The sequence below is a fragment of the Entelurus aequoreus genome, linkage group LG17, assembly GCF_033978785.1.
Source record: "Entelurus aequoreus isolate RoL-2023_Sb linkage group LG17, RoL_Eaeq_v1.1, whole genome shotgun sequence".
Taxonomy (NCBI): Eukaryota; Metazoa; Chordata; class Actinopteri; order Syngnathiformes; family Syngnathidae; genus Entelurus; species Entelurus aequoreus.
Genome location: NC_084747.1, coordinates 46,363,668 through 46,378,615, shown reverse-complemented (window position 1 = coordinate 46,378,615; position 14,948 = coordinate 46,363,668). Strand labels below are relative to the sequence as shown.

General features: G+C 34.7%; 2 protein-coding genes across 3 annotated transcripts in view; one reads left to right on the top strand and one right to left on the bottom strand.

The window, feature by feature from the left end:
- Positions 1 to 2,763, bottom strand: part of LOC133632044 (rab5 GDP/GTP exchange factor-like) — a 15,099-nt gene extending 12,336 nt beyond the window's left edge. The window contains exon 1 of the mRNA XM_062024279.1: positions 2,536 to 2,763. The gene's annotated coding sequence lies outside the window, so the exon portion shown is untranslated. The remainder of the gene's footprint in view (positions 1 to 2,535) is intronic.
- Positions 2,764 to 2,843: 80 nt separating this feature from the next.
- cfap251 (cilia and flagella associated protein 251) overlaps positions 2,844 to 14,948 on the top strand; it is a 34,149-nt gene continuing 22,044 nt past the window's right edge. Inside the window, exons 1-7 of one of the 2 annotated variants that reach the window (XM_062024277.1) lie at positions 2,844 to 2,935; positions 8,636 to 8,799; positions 8,873 to 9,013; positions 9,084 to 9,193; positions 11,946 to 12,054; positions 12,143 to 12,223; positions 12,288 to 12,365. In XM_062024277.1, coding sequence (XP_061880261.1) covers positions 2,905 to 2,935; positions 8,636 to 8,799; positions 8,873 to 9,013; positions 9,084 to 9,193; positions 11,946 to 12,054; positions 12,143 to 12,223; positions 12,288 to 12,365 — 714 coding nt within the window. In that variant the 5' untranslated portion in view covers positions 2,844 to 2,904. Of the gene's footprint in view, positions 2,936 to 4,139; positions 4,186 to 8,635; positions 8,800 to 8,872; positions 9,014 to 9,083; positions 9,194 to 11,945; positions 12,055 to 12,142; positions 12,224 to 12,287; positions 12,366 to 14,948 lie in introns of those variants that run through there. The other variant, XM_062024278.1, reaches the window with a different exon arrangement.

Sequence of the window (14,948 nt, the reverse complement as noted above, 5' to 3'; positions counted from 1 at the left end):
TGTTTTTTTGCTTCTTTATTGTGCATTTTCGGCCAGTGCGACTTATAGTCCGAAAACTAAGGTAGGTGGTTACCTTCAAAGCCAAACAGGACATAAAAAGGCCTTATCTCTTTGAAGGGCGTAAAAAAATTATTTTTTAAACTTTTTTTATTACAACAAATTTTTTTTTACTCCTTTGAAGGCGTTTTTGTTCAGATAGTCACAGGTTTAAATGAGTAAATTAACATACGCTATGCAAAATTATACTAATTGACAACTGTGACATCATTTGATCAAAAGGCCTTTAAATGGTTAAAATAAAGAATAAAAACCATTAGATGTTTGGTATTTTTGTTTAGGGCTGAAGTTCATTGAAAGATTTGGGATTAAAATAAGTAGCAAAAAAATTAATCCAAAAATGTTTTTTTGCCCATTAAAAAATGAAGGACTTTGTATGTCCTGTTTGGCTTTGGGGTATTGTTGAATAACTGCCAGTGTGTTGTACGCCTGTGAAATAATTAGGCATAGACATAAAAAAAAAATCTCCATGAAAGAAATCCCTGTTAGGAAAAATCATGTAAATGGAGTAACACAACAAAAATGGTCAAAAAGCAGCAAAAATGTACCAAAAAAAGCCTCAGTTCCCTGAGGGTGAAAACAGCGCGAGACAACAAGGAGTCTATTCATAACACTAACATATTGGGGAAAAAAAGTGTAATAAATAGCCATCTTAGTTATTTACAAAAAAATGTGATTTATTATTCGCAGAATCGTGCAGCCCTGCTGCAGACTTTGGAAATTAGCCTTAAAGTATAAATGCGGATGGCTGCTGGTCTACTTGTGCCATGGAATTGACTGGTGACCAGTCCAGGCCTCTTGCCAGGACTAAGCTGGGATAGGCTCCAGCACAGACGTGTTCTATACGACAAGCGCTGTAAAAAAAAATAAAAAATTGGTCAGAAAATATGCCCACTCGTGAATGAGAGAAGCATATGGGATGATAACAGCGCAATACGACTACGATTGGACCCCTAATTAAGTGTTATGATCTTCCACTACTGCCACATCAGCACCCTTTTTTTTAGGATTAATCTTAGAGTGGACGAATAACTTTAAAATAGTGAATATAGCATTTTTTCCTGTCCAGCCACATGAGAAAATGATATTGTTGATCTAGATTAGTGGCTCTCAAACTTTTTTCACCAAGTACCAAATCAGAAAAAACTTGGCTCTCCAAGTACCACCTTAATGACCAATATTACAATACAGTAGCGTTATAGGCCTAAGTAGTCTTTTTTTAATTTTTTTTTACCAAGCATCGGTTTTCTTTAACAAGTATAGGTGTACAGCTCCACTAATGGACATTGGAGTGTTACTTTCAAAGGCAAAATTAAAGTATTTCTAGAAACATAATTTTATATGGGACTTTATTGTATTCTATGTATAGTAAGTAAAGAAAAAAAGCATAAAACACCACCAGAATTAGAGATATTACAAGTCAAAGTGATGAAGCTTAGTGTTACGCTCATGACTTGGTGTAACTAAACATTACCCTATAAGATGAAGGCAATTGCATTTTATTATTTGAAATGTATTCAATGTTTATAAATGAATATTTAAATATACTAAATGTAAAACAGGGAATAAATATTCAAAATAAGATCATTAAATGAAATCTAGTTTGGTTACGCCATCATGAGCGCAACACAAGGTTGTAAAAGTTTCAACTACAATTCTAAATAAGATGTCAAAAGCAAACTGAAATCAAATACACACAGCTTAAAAAATGATCAATACCTATTTAAATTTAGTAATACATAAATATGATGATTTATCAAAATATAAAAGAAATATACCTGGACAGAACGCTCATGATGGTTACACCAAGAAGTAACGCTATGAATCGCGTTTTTCCAAGTTTTTGGGGCATTTTTATGCTATTTCCAAGCATCTCCTTTTAATCGATTGATTTTAAATGGTCAAACTAATGCATATTATATATGCATGCCCTAGTAAACAACAAAAAAAAGGCATATTTATTTTGATTGTTACATTTTGAAGTACATTTGTGCAGGTGGGTGCGAATGTACCCATTACCAGATATGTACACGTATGCATATGTACATGTATGTATGTATGTATGTATGTATGTATGTATGTATGTATGTACTGTATGTATGTATATTTGTCACCGAAAATGAATGGAAGGCGGTGGCTAGATCCTCATTTTTTCCAAGTTTAACAACTACCTCACTATCCCTCAAACATAACTAAATAAATGACTTCAAACCAATGTTACGATTTTGACAAAACATACACGTTTTTCTCAGGTTTTCTTTTAGCAGGTGTCTTTTTTTAAAGCTAGAGTTAGCTATTCCAGCTAGCATCCAACAGGTAGCAGCTGACGGTCATCTGAGCGGAGTGACATAAGTACCAGCTCACGCCGTAAAAAGTCGTAACCAAAACATCAGAGCCTTAGAAGTGTCTCAATAAGTGTCTCAATGACATAAATAAAGTCGTGGTAGAGTTTTTAAACCCAGCAAAAGTACTACTCACCTGTCAAATGCAGTGAGGAAGCGCCATAATAACTTCCGGCATCCTTACGGCTGTGTTCTTTAAATATTTTTTTTACTTTTCCACAACTCCATACATAGTGGCAATCCTTACACGATAAAATTGACTAAAACGGAAAAAAATGGCTTAAACAATAAACGTCAAAAGTAGGATAACCCGAAACAGAAATGGCGACTTTCAGTAGCCAACACCGAAAGTCACATGGATAGAAGCATAGACATCTTATAAGTAGACGCAGAGTTGGCTGCTGTGACGCGAGAAATTGGGCCGCCATCTTGAAGTGGTGATGAGGAGCCGGCGAGCAGCCTAAACTGACAGTTGACATGTGTTGTACAGCGTTTTCCTGCTCAAATGATAGGAATCGGGGGATTACTTCTCACAAGTAAGAATTAAAATTAACGTACTATTAGTTGTATTTTGTGAAAATAATATTACCACAGAGTTGATAAGGGGCAAAGATCTTCAATAGTACTGAAATCGTAGCCGCTAGCAAACAAGAGTACGACCATTTTAGGCAAAGTGTAAGACAATACTTTCTTAACAGTATAATTATAACCAGGAATAAGTCTTCACGTAACAATATTCAAATAGTAACATTGTTGGGTAAGACAGAATTTGGTTTTATTCTGAATCCAGTGAAACAGATAGGTGGTTTTAGCTGATATAAAGACTTTCAGGTGTTTATATATGTTTATGTTGAAGTGTTTGGCAGACGCTTTTATCCAAAGCGACATACATAAAAAATACATATAAAACAATCACTGTAAACATTATCATTTAAGGGAAGAATGTAGAACAAAATATCAATACAAAGTATCAAGACAGAATAAACTCTCAGAGATACAGTCTATCGGTCCCTAAGATATATAGATATATAATGTATTCTTACATTGTTTATGTAGGATATACGCATGTATATATAACCTCATCATATTTTTTCTTGAATTTAAAAATAGCTGACCGTTTTTTTCCCCCCTTCTCTGGGATTATATTCCCAGTTTTGATCTCGGACGTCTGGTCACTTATAGCATATAAGAATATTCTATTACTGTTAAGCAAACTATTAATACTAAAACATGTGTCCTTTATCATAGCTACACGTATGACAAAAAAACGCGTGAAAATCAGTGGTATTCAGTGAGGTAAAATGAATTAAATGCGCTGACAGTTCATTGCTCCTGCCAAATGAATTGCACTGAGTGGAGCGGATCACCACTCCAAGATGGCGGCCCCGCGTCTCGTCAGCGCCTGTAGCAGTAGCGCTCCATGCTGCGTACCCTTATAAGATGTCTATGGATAGAAGTACTGTAACGTAAAACAATGGTTTTCCACAATAAAGTATTGTTGCAACATATATTGGCAAAACCATCACCTGCTCCAACTTTACTTCCCAAATCCACATGTTCATAAACATTTAACTATCACATCCAATAAAACCGAAAGCCTCTTATTTTAGTAAAATTGCAAGGGTTGGGAGAGTCAAGTGCAGTTGCAAACAGGCGTGCTTTTAGTTTGAAACTACCAGCCAAATTCGTTTCGCTCAATACGGTCGCCAGGCAACGGTAAACAAAGGACTTGACAACAGAAGTGTACAGTTTGTCAACTATAAGTTGCAGGAGCTTGCATGCACAGGTAAGGTTATGTAGGAATGAACTTCATTAATATTTAAATATCAAATTAAAAAAGGATCACATAATATATAATGTATGATGTTGACGAAACCTTTGTGTTCAAGCCAATCAGTTGAAGAAAATGAAAAACTAAAAAATCTAAAATCCCTATTAGACGCAATACAAGCATATTATTGAACTCGCCAAGGTACACTGTAAAAAAAAAAATCCTATTTTTATGGCTAATTTACTCTAAATTTCTACTGTAATTTTTCTTTTTTAAAAAAATAGTTTATAAGACTGTAGAATTGAAGACATTATCTGTAAATAAACAATCCGCCTGTTATTTCAAGTAATATGCCAGTAATGACAAACTATGTATATTTCCTTTTTTTTTTACAGAAAAATACCCAATTAATTATACATAGCATTTTCTGTTTTCTTAAATTACTTTCAAATTCATGTAAAATTACAGTAATTATCTTTCATTAAATATGTAGCTTGTTATATAAAAGTCTATGTCCATACTAACAATCTAACGTAGAATAAAGGTATTTTTCTGCAGAACTGTTTGCATCGTCACTTTATTAAAGGTGGTTGATTTTAACAATTCAGAAAAAAACGTTAAAATAATGGTATTTTTCTGTGGAACTGCCAGCATTGTCACTTCATTAAAGGTGCTTGATCGTAATAATTTAGTAAAAATCTGTAAAATTACGATATTTTTCCGCAAAACGTTTCATGAAAATTTCTGTAAATATAATGTTTTTGATCATTATTTGGTTTACAATGTTTTACTTTAATTTTATGGTTTTCGTTTGGCAGCCGTAGCTGCCAGTAGATGACCGTTTTTTTTACAGAATTTTTTTTACAGTGTAGCTATCACTATAGAGATTTATTTAGAACATGCATGCGTACAACATGATACATCACAATTTACAGTTTCTCTATTCAACATGTTCAAAAAGGAGTAGGAAGAAGCAGAGCTTATTTAATCCTACCCCTTTTCCTTTACAAAGCAGTTGCTAAAACTTTTCTTCACTTCCTGTTCTCAATTTATTCACAATATACTCCATAATTAATAACAATAAAAATAAATAAATAATACTTGGTGAAGTAAGTTATATTTCATATGGTGAGATGAGTAAGATTATCTTGAAAATGAATGGATGGATGAGATAAATTCAGAATGTTTATCTTCTTCTTTGTACTTTGTAAACACTTTAAGTTTGAAGTGTTTCTTGAAGTGGATTATTTTAGTACATTGTTTGATTTCTTTGCTTAATCCAATCCATAATTTAATTCCACATATTGTTTATTAAGTCAGTGGTTCTTAACCTTGTTGGAGGTACAGAACCCCACCAGTTTCATATGCGCATTCACCGAACCCTTCTTTAGTGAAAAAAATAAAAAAATAAAAAAAAAAAAATATATATATATATATATATATATATATATATATATATATATATATATATATATATATATATATATATATATATATATATATATATATATATATATATATATATATATATATATATATATATATATGTCAAATTCAAGACAAAGTTATATGCTTTCTGTAACACTTTAGTATGGGGAACATATTCTAAGTAACAAAGACTTAATTTAGAGTTATTTGGACACTAGGGGAACATATTCTAAGTAATAAAGACTTAATTTAGAGTTATTTGGTTAGGGTTAGAGGGTTAGGGCCAGGGTTAGAGGGTTAGGGTTATAATAAGGCCATACAGAATAAGGCATTAATAAGTAATTAATAATGACTAGTTAAGAGCCAATATGTTACTAATTTGCATGTTAATAAGCAACTAATTAATGGTGAATATGTTTCCCATACTAAAGTGTTACCATGTTTTATTACTGGTGCCCAAAATGAACCGTGCATAAACTCACAACAAAATACACACCTGCAAATCAGTGTGACTTCTGCTGTTGCCGTATCCGTAATACATCGATAGGGAGAAGTTTTTAGTTTTAGTTTTGAGTCGGGTGTGTCTTGACCTCTGCCGAACCCCTGAGCCCGACTCACCGAACCCAGGTTAAGAACCACTGTCTTAAGTGCGTGCGTACAAATGTTTTAAATTAAATTTTTCTCAAAGATTATGTTTCTCCTCTTTTGTTGAGAAGAATTGTTGTATATTCTTGGGTAGCCGGTTATAGTTTGCTTAGTGTATAATTTTAGCTGTTTGCAAATTCACTATGTTGTGAAATTTCAGTATTTTTGATTCAATAAATAAAGGGTTTGTATGTTCTCTATATCCAACATTATGTATCATTCTAACTGATCTTTTTTGTAACACCGTTAATGAATGAAGTGTACTTTTGTAATTATTTCCCCATATTTCTACACAATAACTCAGACATGGTAACACTAGCGAGCAGTAGAGAATATGGAGGGATTTTTGGTCTGGAACGAGTTTTGCTTTATTCATCATTGACCTGTTTCTTGCTACTTTATGTTGCATATTTTTTACATGAGATTTCCAGTTCAATTTATCATCAATCATTATACCTAGAAATTTGGTTTCATTTACTCTTTCAATTTCTATTCCGTCTATTTGTATTTGTGTTTGACTTTCATTTATACTGTTACCAGATAGCATTATTTTAGTTTTACTGAGATTCAAATATAGTCTGTTTTTGTCGAACCATCTTTTGAATGTGTTCATTTCTTCTGTTATTATTTGTATTATCTTCTGTGTGTTCTCTCCTGAACAAAACGCAGTTGTATCGTCCGCAAATAATACTAACTCTAAATCTTTTGTAACTTTACCAATGTCATTTATGTAGAGATTGAATCATTTTGGTCCTAGTATTGATCCCTGAGGTACACCACAGGATATATTTAGCGTTGTAGATGTGTGTTCGCCAAGCTTCACATATTGTTTCCTGTTCCTTAAATAACTTCTTATCCAGTTTAAGGCTAACCCTCTGATGCCATATCGTTCTAGTTTTTTGATTAAAATATTGTGATTAATTGTGTCAAATGCTTTAGTTAAATCCTTAACCACTGCTGCCGCACATTTTTTAGAGAATATGGAGTGATTTTTGGTCTCGAACATGTTTTGCTTTATCCATTATTGACGTGTTTCTTGCTACTTTATGTTGTATATAGATCAGTGGTTCTTAACCTGGGTTCGATCGAACCCTAGGGGTTCGGTGAGTCGGGTTCAGGGGTTCGGCGGAGGTCAGAACACACCCGACTCATCTTGTAAATAAAAACTTCTGGCTATCGGTGTATTACGGATACGACAACAGCAGAAGTCAGACTGATTTGCAGGTGTGTAATTTGTTGTGAGTTTATGCACTGTGTTGGTTTTGTTGTTTGAACAAGGTGATGTTCATGCACGGTTCATTTTGTGCACCAGTAAAACAATGGTAACACTTTAGTATGGGGAACATATTCACCATTAATTAGTTGCTTATTAACATGCAAATTAGTAACATATTGGCTCTTAACTAGTCATTATTAAGTACTTATTATGCCTTATTCGGCATGGCCTTATTGTAACCCTAACCCTAACCCTAACCCCTAACCCTAATCCTAACATAAGCAAAGTCCAAGCATCAATGTTTTTAAAAGAATGTACAAAAATATATTGTTCACAGAATATAGTGAACTGCACTAAGAGTCAGTAGGTTTGTATGTGTATGTATATGTATACTATGTATACACGCTGTTGTGTCACATTCATAGTTACTTGTTAAATGTATGTTGTAGATATATATATATATATGTACATACTTATATTTGTATATGTATTTATATAACATAACATTTTTATATACTATTATTATTATTATTATTATTATTAAACATATAGTAAGTAATAAGAGGGGTGGGAGTACATAAGTTTTTACTTCTTCTCACTCCTTTTCGGATATGTTTACATTGTTTATTTTCATTTCTTGTTTCTTTTTGCTTTTTATTATTACTATTATTATTATTATTATTATTATTATTATTATTATTGTTTTTGTTATTCATTCTTGAATGGCTTTTTTGTTGTTTTTTGCAAAATTTGTTTTGTTTTTGTTTTGTCTACATATTCGAAATAAACATGAAACAAACAAAAACAAAACCCTCTAACCCTAACCCTAACCCGAACCCTAACCCTAACCAAATAACTCTAAATTAATAATAATAATGTTCCCCTCGTGTCCAAAAAACTCTAAATTAAGTCTTTGTTACTTAGAATATGATCCCCATACTAAAGTGTTACCAAAAACATATAATAACTTTGTCTTGAATTTGAAAAAAAAGGAGGATTCAGTGAATGCGCATATGAAACTGGTGGGGTTCGGTACCTCCAACAAGGTTAAGAACCACTGATATAGATGCTTAAAAGTTTATTGATAAATTATACATTTCAATAGAGATTAATTATTTGATAAGAGCTTTACTTTTGATAGAAATGTCAGTAATTGACACTTTCCTCGGCTTTTAGGCATAATGTCGGGGACGGAAGCACCGAACCCGGAGACCTCAAACATCCCCCAGTCCCAGAGTGAAGCTGACAAACTAAGACTAACCAGGGAGTCCCAAGTCTACACTGCAACCAGTGAAACCCTTTTCCCCAAGGAGATAACACACAATAGAACACACGCATTGGTACGTATACTGATACAAAAAACGATGCTGTTACGAAAATGTGTATTTTAAATGTGCTCTTTTGTCCATGCAGTCACTTGACTGGGTCAATGGAGTGAACTCCACCCTTCCTGTCTTCATTCTGCAAGACCACAGTCAACTGGTGTTCCTCTATGCCGGAGCTCATGTCGCCATCATCTACAATTATACCACAAACTCCCAACACATACTTCAGGTAAAAACAAAAACAATCTTTGTCATGTGCTATACGTCTATAAAATTCACTCTACCCTTGACATTGTTAGGGTCACTGCAACCCCATTTCGTGTTTGTGCGTCAGTCAAGACAGACGATGGATTGCAACAGCAGACCAGAGTTTGAAAAGCACCGTAATCATCTGGGATTCGTACTCTGGGTAGCTATATATATTGTTCATGTTTCTAACTCTTTAAAGGTCCCAAATATCAACACACTATTTTCCAATAATGTTCAAGTCTCAGATGTCCCACAATAGAGTAGAGCAGTAACTCAACTTAAAAGCTTACCTGGTTTTGTGATGGAGATTTTAACCCAAAACATAAGTTAACATAGCTTAAAATCTTAAGTCAACGTCAGTCAATGAAATGAATCGAAATCGATTAAATTAAATTAAATTAAGTTAAATTTAATTTATTTAAATTAAATTTAATTTTATTTAATTTTATTTAATTGTATTTAATTTTATTTAATTTTATTGTATTTAATTGTATTTAATTTTATCTAATTTTATTAAATTAAATTTAATTTAATTTAATTTAATTTAATTTAATTTAATTTAATTTAATTTAATTTAATTTAATTTAATTTTATTTAATTTTATTTTATTTATTACATTTAATTTTATTTTATTTAATTTGATTTAATTTAATTAAATTTAATTAAATTTAATTTGATTTAATTTATTTTGATTTGATTTGATTTGATTTAATTTAATTTAATTTAATTTAATTTAATTTAATTTAATTTAATTTAATTTAATTTAATTTAATTTAATTAGTTAATCCCTAAAAACACCCACAATTTTAACATGTAAAATGTCTTTTAAAAGCAAAAACAAACTTTAAAATAAGAAGTATTGTTTGAAAAATAATACAATAGAATTTACTACTAACAACTACAGTAGTTTTATAAGGTAAGGTCATAATAATGTACAGCATTTATCTTGGAGAGCAGACTTTTACGGTATCTCCTTTGAGCTCCTCTTCCGTCAAACACATCATCATCAGCTTCTTCCTATTTTCATGAATAAATGTCCGCCATTTAGATATTATTTTAGCATCCTTGGTGGAATGAATGAATTATCCATGGCCCCCGCGATGATGCATAATTGACCAAGCTCCCAGTTGTGAAGTGAAGTGAATTATATTTATATAGCGCTTTTCTCTAGTGACTCAAAGCGCTTTTACATAGTGAAACCCAATAGCTAAGTTACATTTAAACCGGTGTGGGTGGCACTGGGAGCAGGTGGCTAAAGTGTCTTGCCCAAGGACACAACGGCAGTGACTAGGATGGCGGAAGCGGGGATCGAACCTGGAACCCTCAAGTTGCTGGCACAGCCACTCTGCCAACTGAGCTACACAGCCCCCAACATTCACATCAAACATTGCACACAATGAATGTGACTCATCACAATTCAACCCAAGGTGTAGCGTTATCGCCCTCGACTGGTCAAATTTAGCGCTACATGTATTAAGAAGCTCTCCGAGAAGTTAAAGTTAAAGTCTTTTGTACGACTCGGCTGGAGTTTGAACTCACAACCTACCGATCTCAGGGCGGACACTCTAACCACTAGGCCACTGAGTAGTTGCGCTTTAAGATGTGTAGCAAAGCCTGCTTTTATTAACTTTGAACGTTTTTTTAAGCACGTCTCTTAAAAGAAGAGGAAGCAATTGTTGGAGATGATATAATTTTATAAACAATCTCCAGGGACACATGAGAGCAATGTTCCCTCTAAGGTGCGCACCTGTGCAATTGCGCACTGCTCAAGCGTCCTCTGCGCACGGCAAATCTATGCCACGCACAAAATCAAATAAAAAAATAAGCGCATAACAATTTTCGACACGACAGAGTCAGCATTGTTCAAATATTGTAACGTCTGTCGAGACGCTTTGAGGACATAAATTCCGTCCATCACTTTACCGAGCAAAACTCTTTATTGTCGGCCATAAACACATCACCAAAACATTAGTTAAAAAAAGATATTTAGCAAAAGTGGTAATTTTCTGCAGTACAAACCAGACCAAAAGCAACTTTGTTACATCAACAGCAGCCGCTCGCTCTTTCTCACTTGCGCCAACACATGCACATATGGCACTTAGCCAGTGATGCGTTTACAGCCACACAAAAAGTCGGACAACTCCAACACCACACATAAAGTGACATTCCAGGTCGTTACACTATGATTTACCAATCAAATGTGTGCTTATTCTCGTGTCATTTATTAGGAATCTTAATTTATAAATATTAATCATGAAATGCTGTTAGTATATTAAATAAATACTAATACAAATATATTTTTCACAAACAGGAAGTTGCAGGAATGTACACATGATCCCCTGCTTACATCTCATTGTGCAACATGTGGATGTTTTAATGGGAACTAAATGCAATGTCTGGAAGGGGCACAAATTATTTCCAAAGCAGGACCTCCACCCGAACAAACAATACAAGTACACAGTTCATAAAAACAATATTTGTTGTTATTGTCATTGTAAGTGGGCCTAAATAAGTGGGCCTAAACACTTATATTAGAAATGGAAATGACTGCTGTCATTTGATTATAATAATAAGAGAATGTTGTCTGTCTATCTGTGTTGGCCCGAATGCAGCTGAGATAGGCTCCAGCACCCCCCCGAGACCCCGAAAGGGACAAGCGGTAGGAAATGGATGGATGGATGGAGATGGAACTTGTTATTTTGTCAGGTTTGGGACAGGTGTGCTGCTGGTGTAGCCACAGTGTGCACGTCTGATGTTGCTCACATGGGCTCCACTGAATGCTCAGGGAGTTTTTGCGTTTGCTCACACACATGAACAATTAGAGGGAACATTGGTCTGGAGAGCAATCTTTTTTTTGCATAATGGATATCATGAATACGTTTTTAATATTGAACTTTATTGAAATTTTACAGCATTCCTGTGCACACTTTGTTCGACTGCCATTCCGACGGGGGAGTCATTGCGGTAGCATTTTCGGGTGACACGAAGCAACTGGTGACACTCGGGAATGAAACAGACCAAGTGAGTCACATGGCCTTGTCGAGTGTCAAATGTTTGTGGACATGACATAAAGTTAGGCTTAATCAGCAAGCTTTTTTTTTGTCCACAGTGTGTGTGTATCTGGGACTGGACACAGGACACACAGGAGCCACTGTGGCTCGCTGAGCTCAGCCCTGAATATGGTTATCAAGTACGTTCCAATACGTCTCACTTCATTCTGCCTCACACATCCTTCCTACTAACTTGTTTTTCAGAACTACATCATTTTTAACCCATACAACAGCACCCAGCTGCTGAGTAGCAGCGAAAGTCAGGTGTTGTTTTACAGCACGGTAAGTGACACTTTTCAACACACTGCAAAAACTGAAATCTAAGTAAGATGAAATATCTCCAATAAGGGTGATATTTGCTTATTTTCTGTCTGATAAGATAATTCTTCTCACTAAGCAGATTTTATGTTAGAGTGTTTTACTTGTTTTGGTCCTAAATGATCTCAGTAAGATATTACAGCTTGTTGCTGAGATTTGATGACCTATATTGAGTAAAACATGCTTGAAACTAGAATATCAACTGTTGCAAAGCTGTGTCATCAACACTCACAAGTATAAAACTACTTTTTTAAAGTAATAATTTCTTACTTCGAGCATGAAAAAAAAAATCATGATGCCAGACGCATATCATTATGTCAAGATAATGGCACTAGTGTTTACTTATTTAAGAATATTTTTGAACTTATTGAGCAAAAAGGTCTATTTTTTTTCTACCAAGAAAAGTGCACTTGTTATTAGTGAGAATATACTTATTTTAAGGTATTTTTGGGTTCATTGAGGTTAGCTGATTTTACTTGTTTTGGAAAGTCTTGACAAGCCAAATTGTCTTGTTCTATTGGCAGATAATTTTGCTTAGTTCAAGTAAAATACCCCTCATTTTTGTATTTTTTTCTTGTTTTTGAACACTGACTTTTTGCAGTGTAGGGACTGAAAGTACTGACAGCCAGCAATGGTGCACAGGAAGGCGGGGAAGAAGAGGGGAAAAGGCGGCCAAAATGGTCAAAAGTCCCAATTGTGTCCAAAATACCTCCGCAGGTTGCAGTACCTCGAGTCTCGCCGCCGGCCGCACAAGTCCCGGGATGCGAAAAATGTCCAAAACGCACCCAGCAAAGTCCCACGGGAATTGGGAGAGAAAAGTGAGAAAAGTCGGCAAAAGTCCCCAAAAATGTTCAGAATACCTGCCCAGGTTCGAGTCCCACAAGTGCCGCCGCTGGCCACGCAAGTCCCGGGATGCCCAAAATGTCCATAACACACCCATCCGAGTCCCACGGGAAGGGGGGATAAAAGTTGGAAAAGTCGGCAAAAGTCCCAAAAATGTTCTAAATACCTACCCAGGTTCGAGTCCCACTTGGCACTCGAACCCCGGTTTGATTTTTGAACATTTTACCGACTTTTCTCACTTTTCTCCCCGCCTTCCCGTGGGACTTTGCTGGGTGTGTTTTGGACATTTTGGGCATCCCCGCCGGCGGCAGGACTTGTGGGACTCGAACCTGGGTAGGTATTTTTAACATTTTTGGGACTTTTGCCGACTTTTCCAACTTTTATCCCCCCTGCCCGTGGGACTCGGCTGGGTGTGTTATGGACATTTTGGGCATCCCGGGACTTGCGCAGCCATACATAAAATTTTATGTTCGAGTGTTTTACTTGTTTTAAGGGTTTTGGTCCTAAATGATCTCAGTAAGATATTACAGCTTGTTGCTGAGATTTGATGACCTATATTGAGTAAAACATGCTTGAAACTAGAATATCAACTGTTGCAAAGCTGTGTCATCAACACTCACAAGTATAACACTACTTTTTTAAAGTAATCATTTCTTACTTCAAGCATGAAAAATAAAATCATGATGCCGAGTGCATATCATTATGTCAAGATAATGGCACTAGTGTTTACTTATTTAAAAATATTTTTCAACATATTGAGCAAAAAGGTCTATTTTTTTTTCCTACCAAGAAAAGTGCACTTGTTATTAGTGAGAATATACTTATTTTAAGGTATTTTTGGGTTCATTGAGGTTAGCTGATTTTACTTGTTTTGGAAAGTCTTGACAAGCCAAATTTTCTTGTTCTATTGGCAGATAATTTTGCTTAGTTCAAGTAAAATACCCCTAATTTTTGTATTTTTTTCTTGTTTTTGAACACTGACTTTTTGCAGTGTAGGGACTGAAAGTACTGACAGCCTACAGAACCAGGCCAGACACTACAAAGTTCTACAAGAGCTCAATTTAAGAATATTTTTCAACATATTGAGCAAAAAGGTCAAAAAAAAAATTCTACCAAGAAAAGTGCACTTGTTATTAGTGAGGATATACTTATTTTAAGTTTTTTTGGGTTCATTGAGGTTAGCTAATTTTACTTGTTTTGGAAAGTCTTGACAAGCCGAATTTTCTTGTTCTATTGGCAGATAATTTTGCTTAGTTCAAGTAAAATACTGTGGTGGAATGTCCGAATCTTAAATAGCAACAAAAGTGAATTTAGTACAAAAGTTTTATTCACCCATAATCAAATGGTACAAGGTTGGATTGAATTGCCATGCAAACAGACAACGTCTCCGGAGACGTTGGATGAATCGAGAATCATGCGAATCATGCATAGACTTAGTCTATTTGGTTATTTATGTGTTTCCCTCGTGTGTCAAGGTCCAGTTGTTTTGGACCTGTTTGTTCTGCAACATCCTTGAATCCCTTAGCCATAACAAACAATCAAAACATCTTGTACAATGTCAGGACGACCATAGGCTCAACTCTAACCCACATATGCTCTTCCAATGGTACAGAATAGAAAAAAGAGAAACGAGCAGACTTTTCACTACTGTTGTGTCCTCCTTAATGCTTTTCGACCTTGCTCTCTTTCCGGACTTTGACAGAC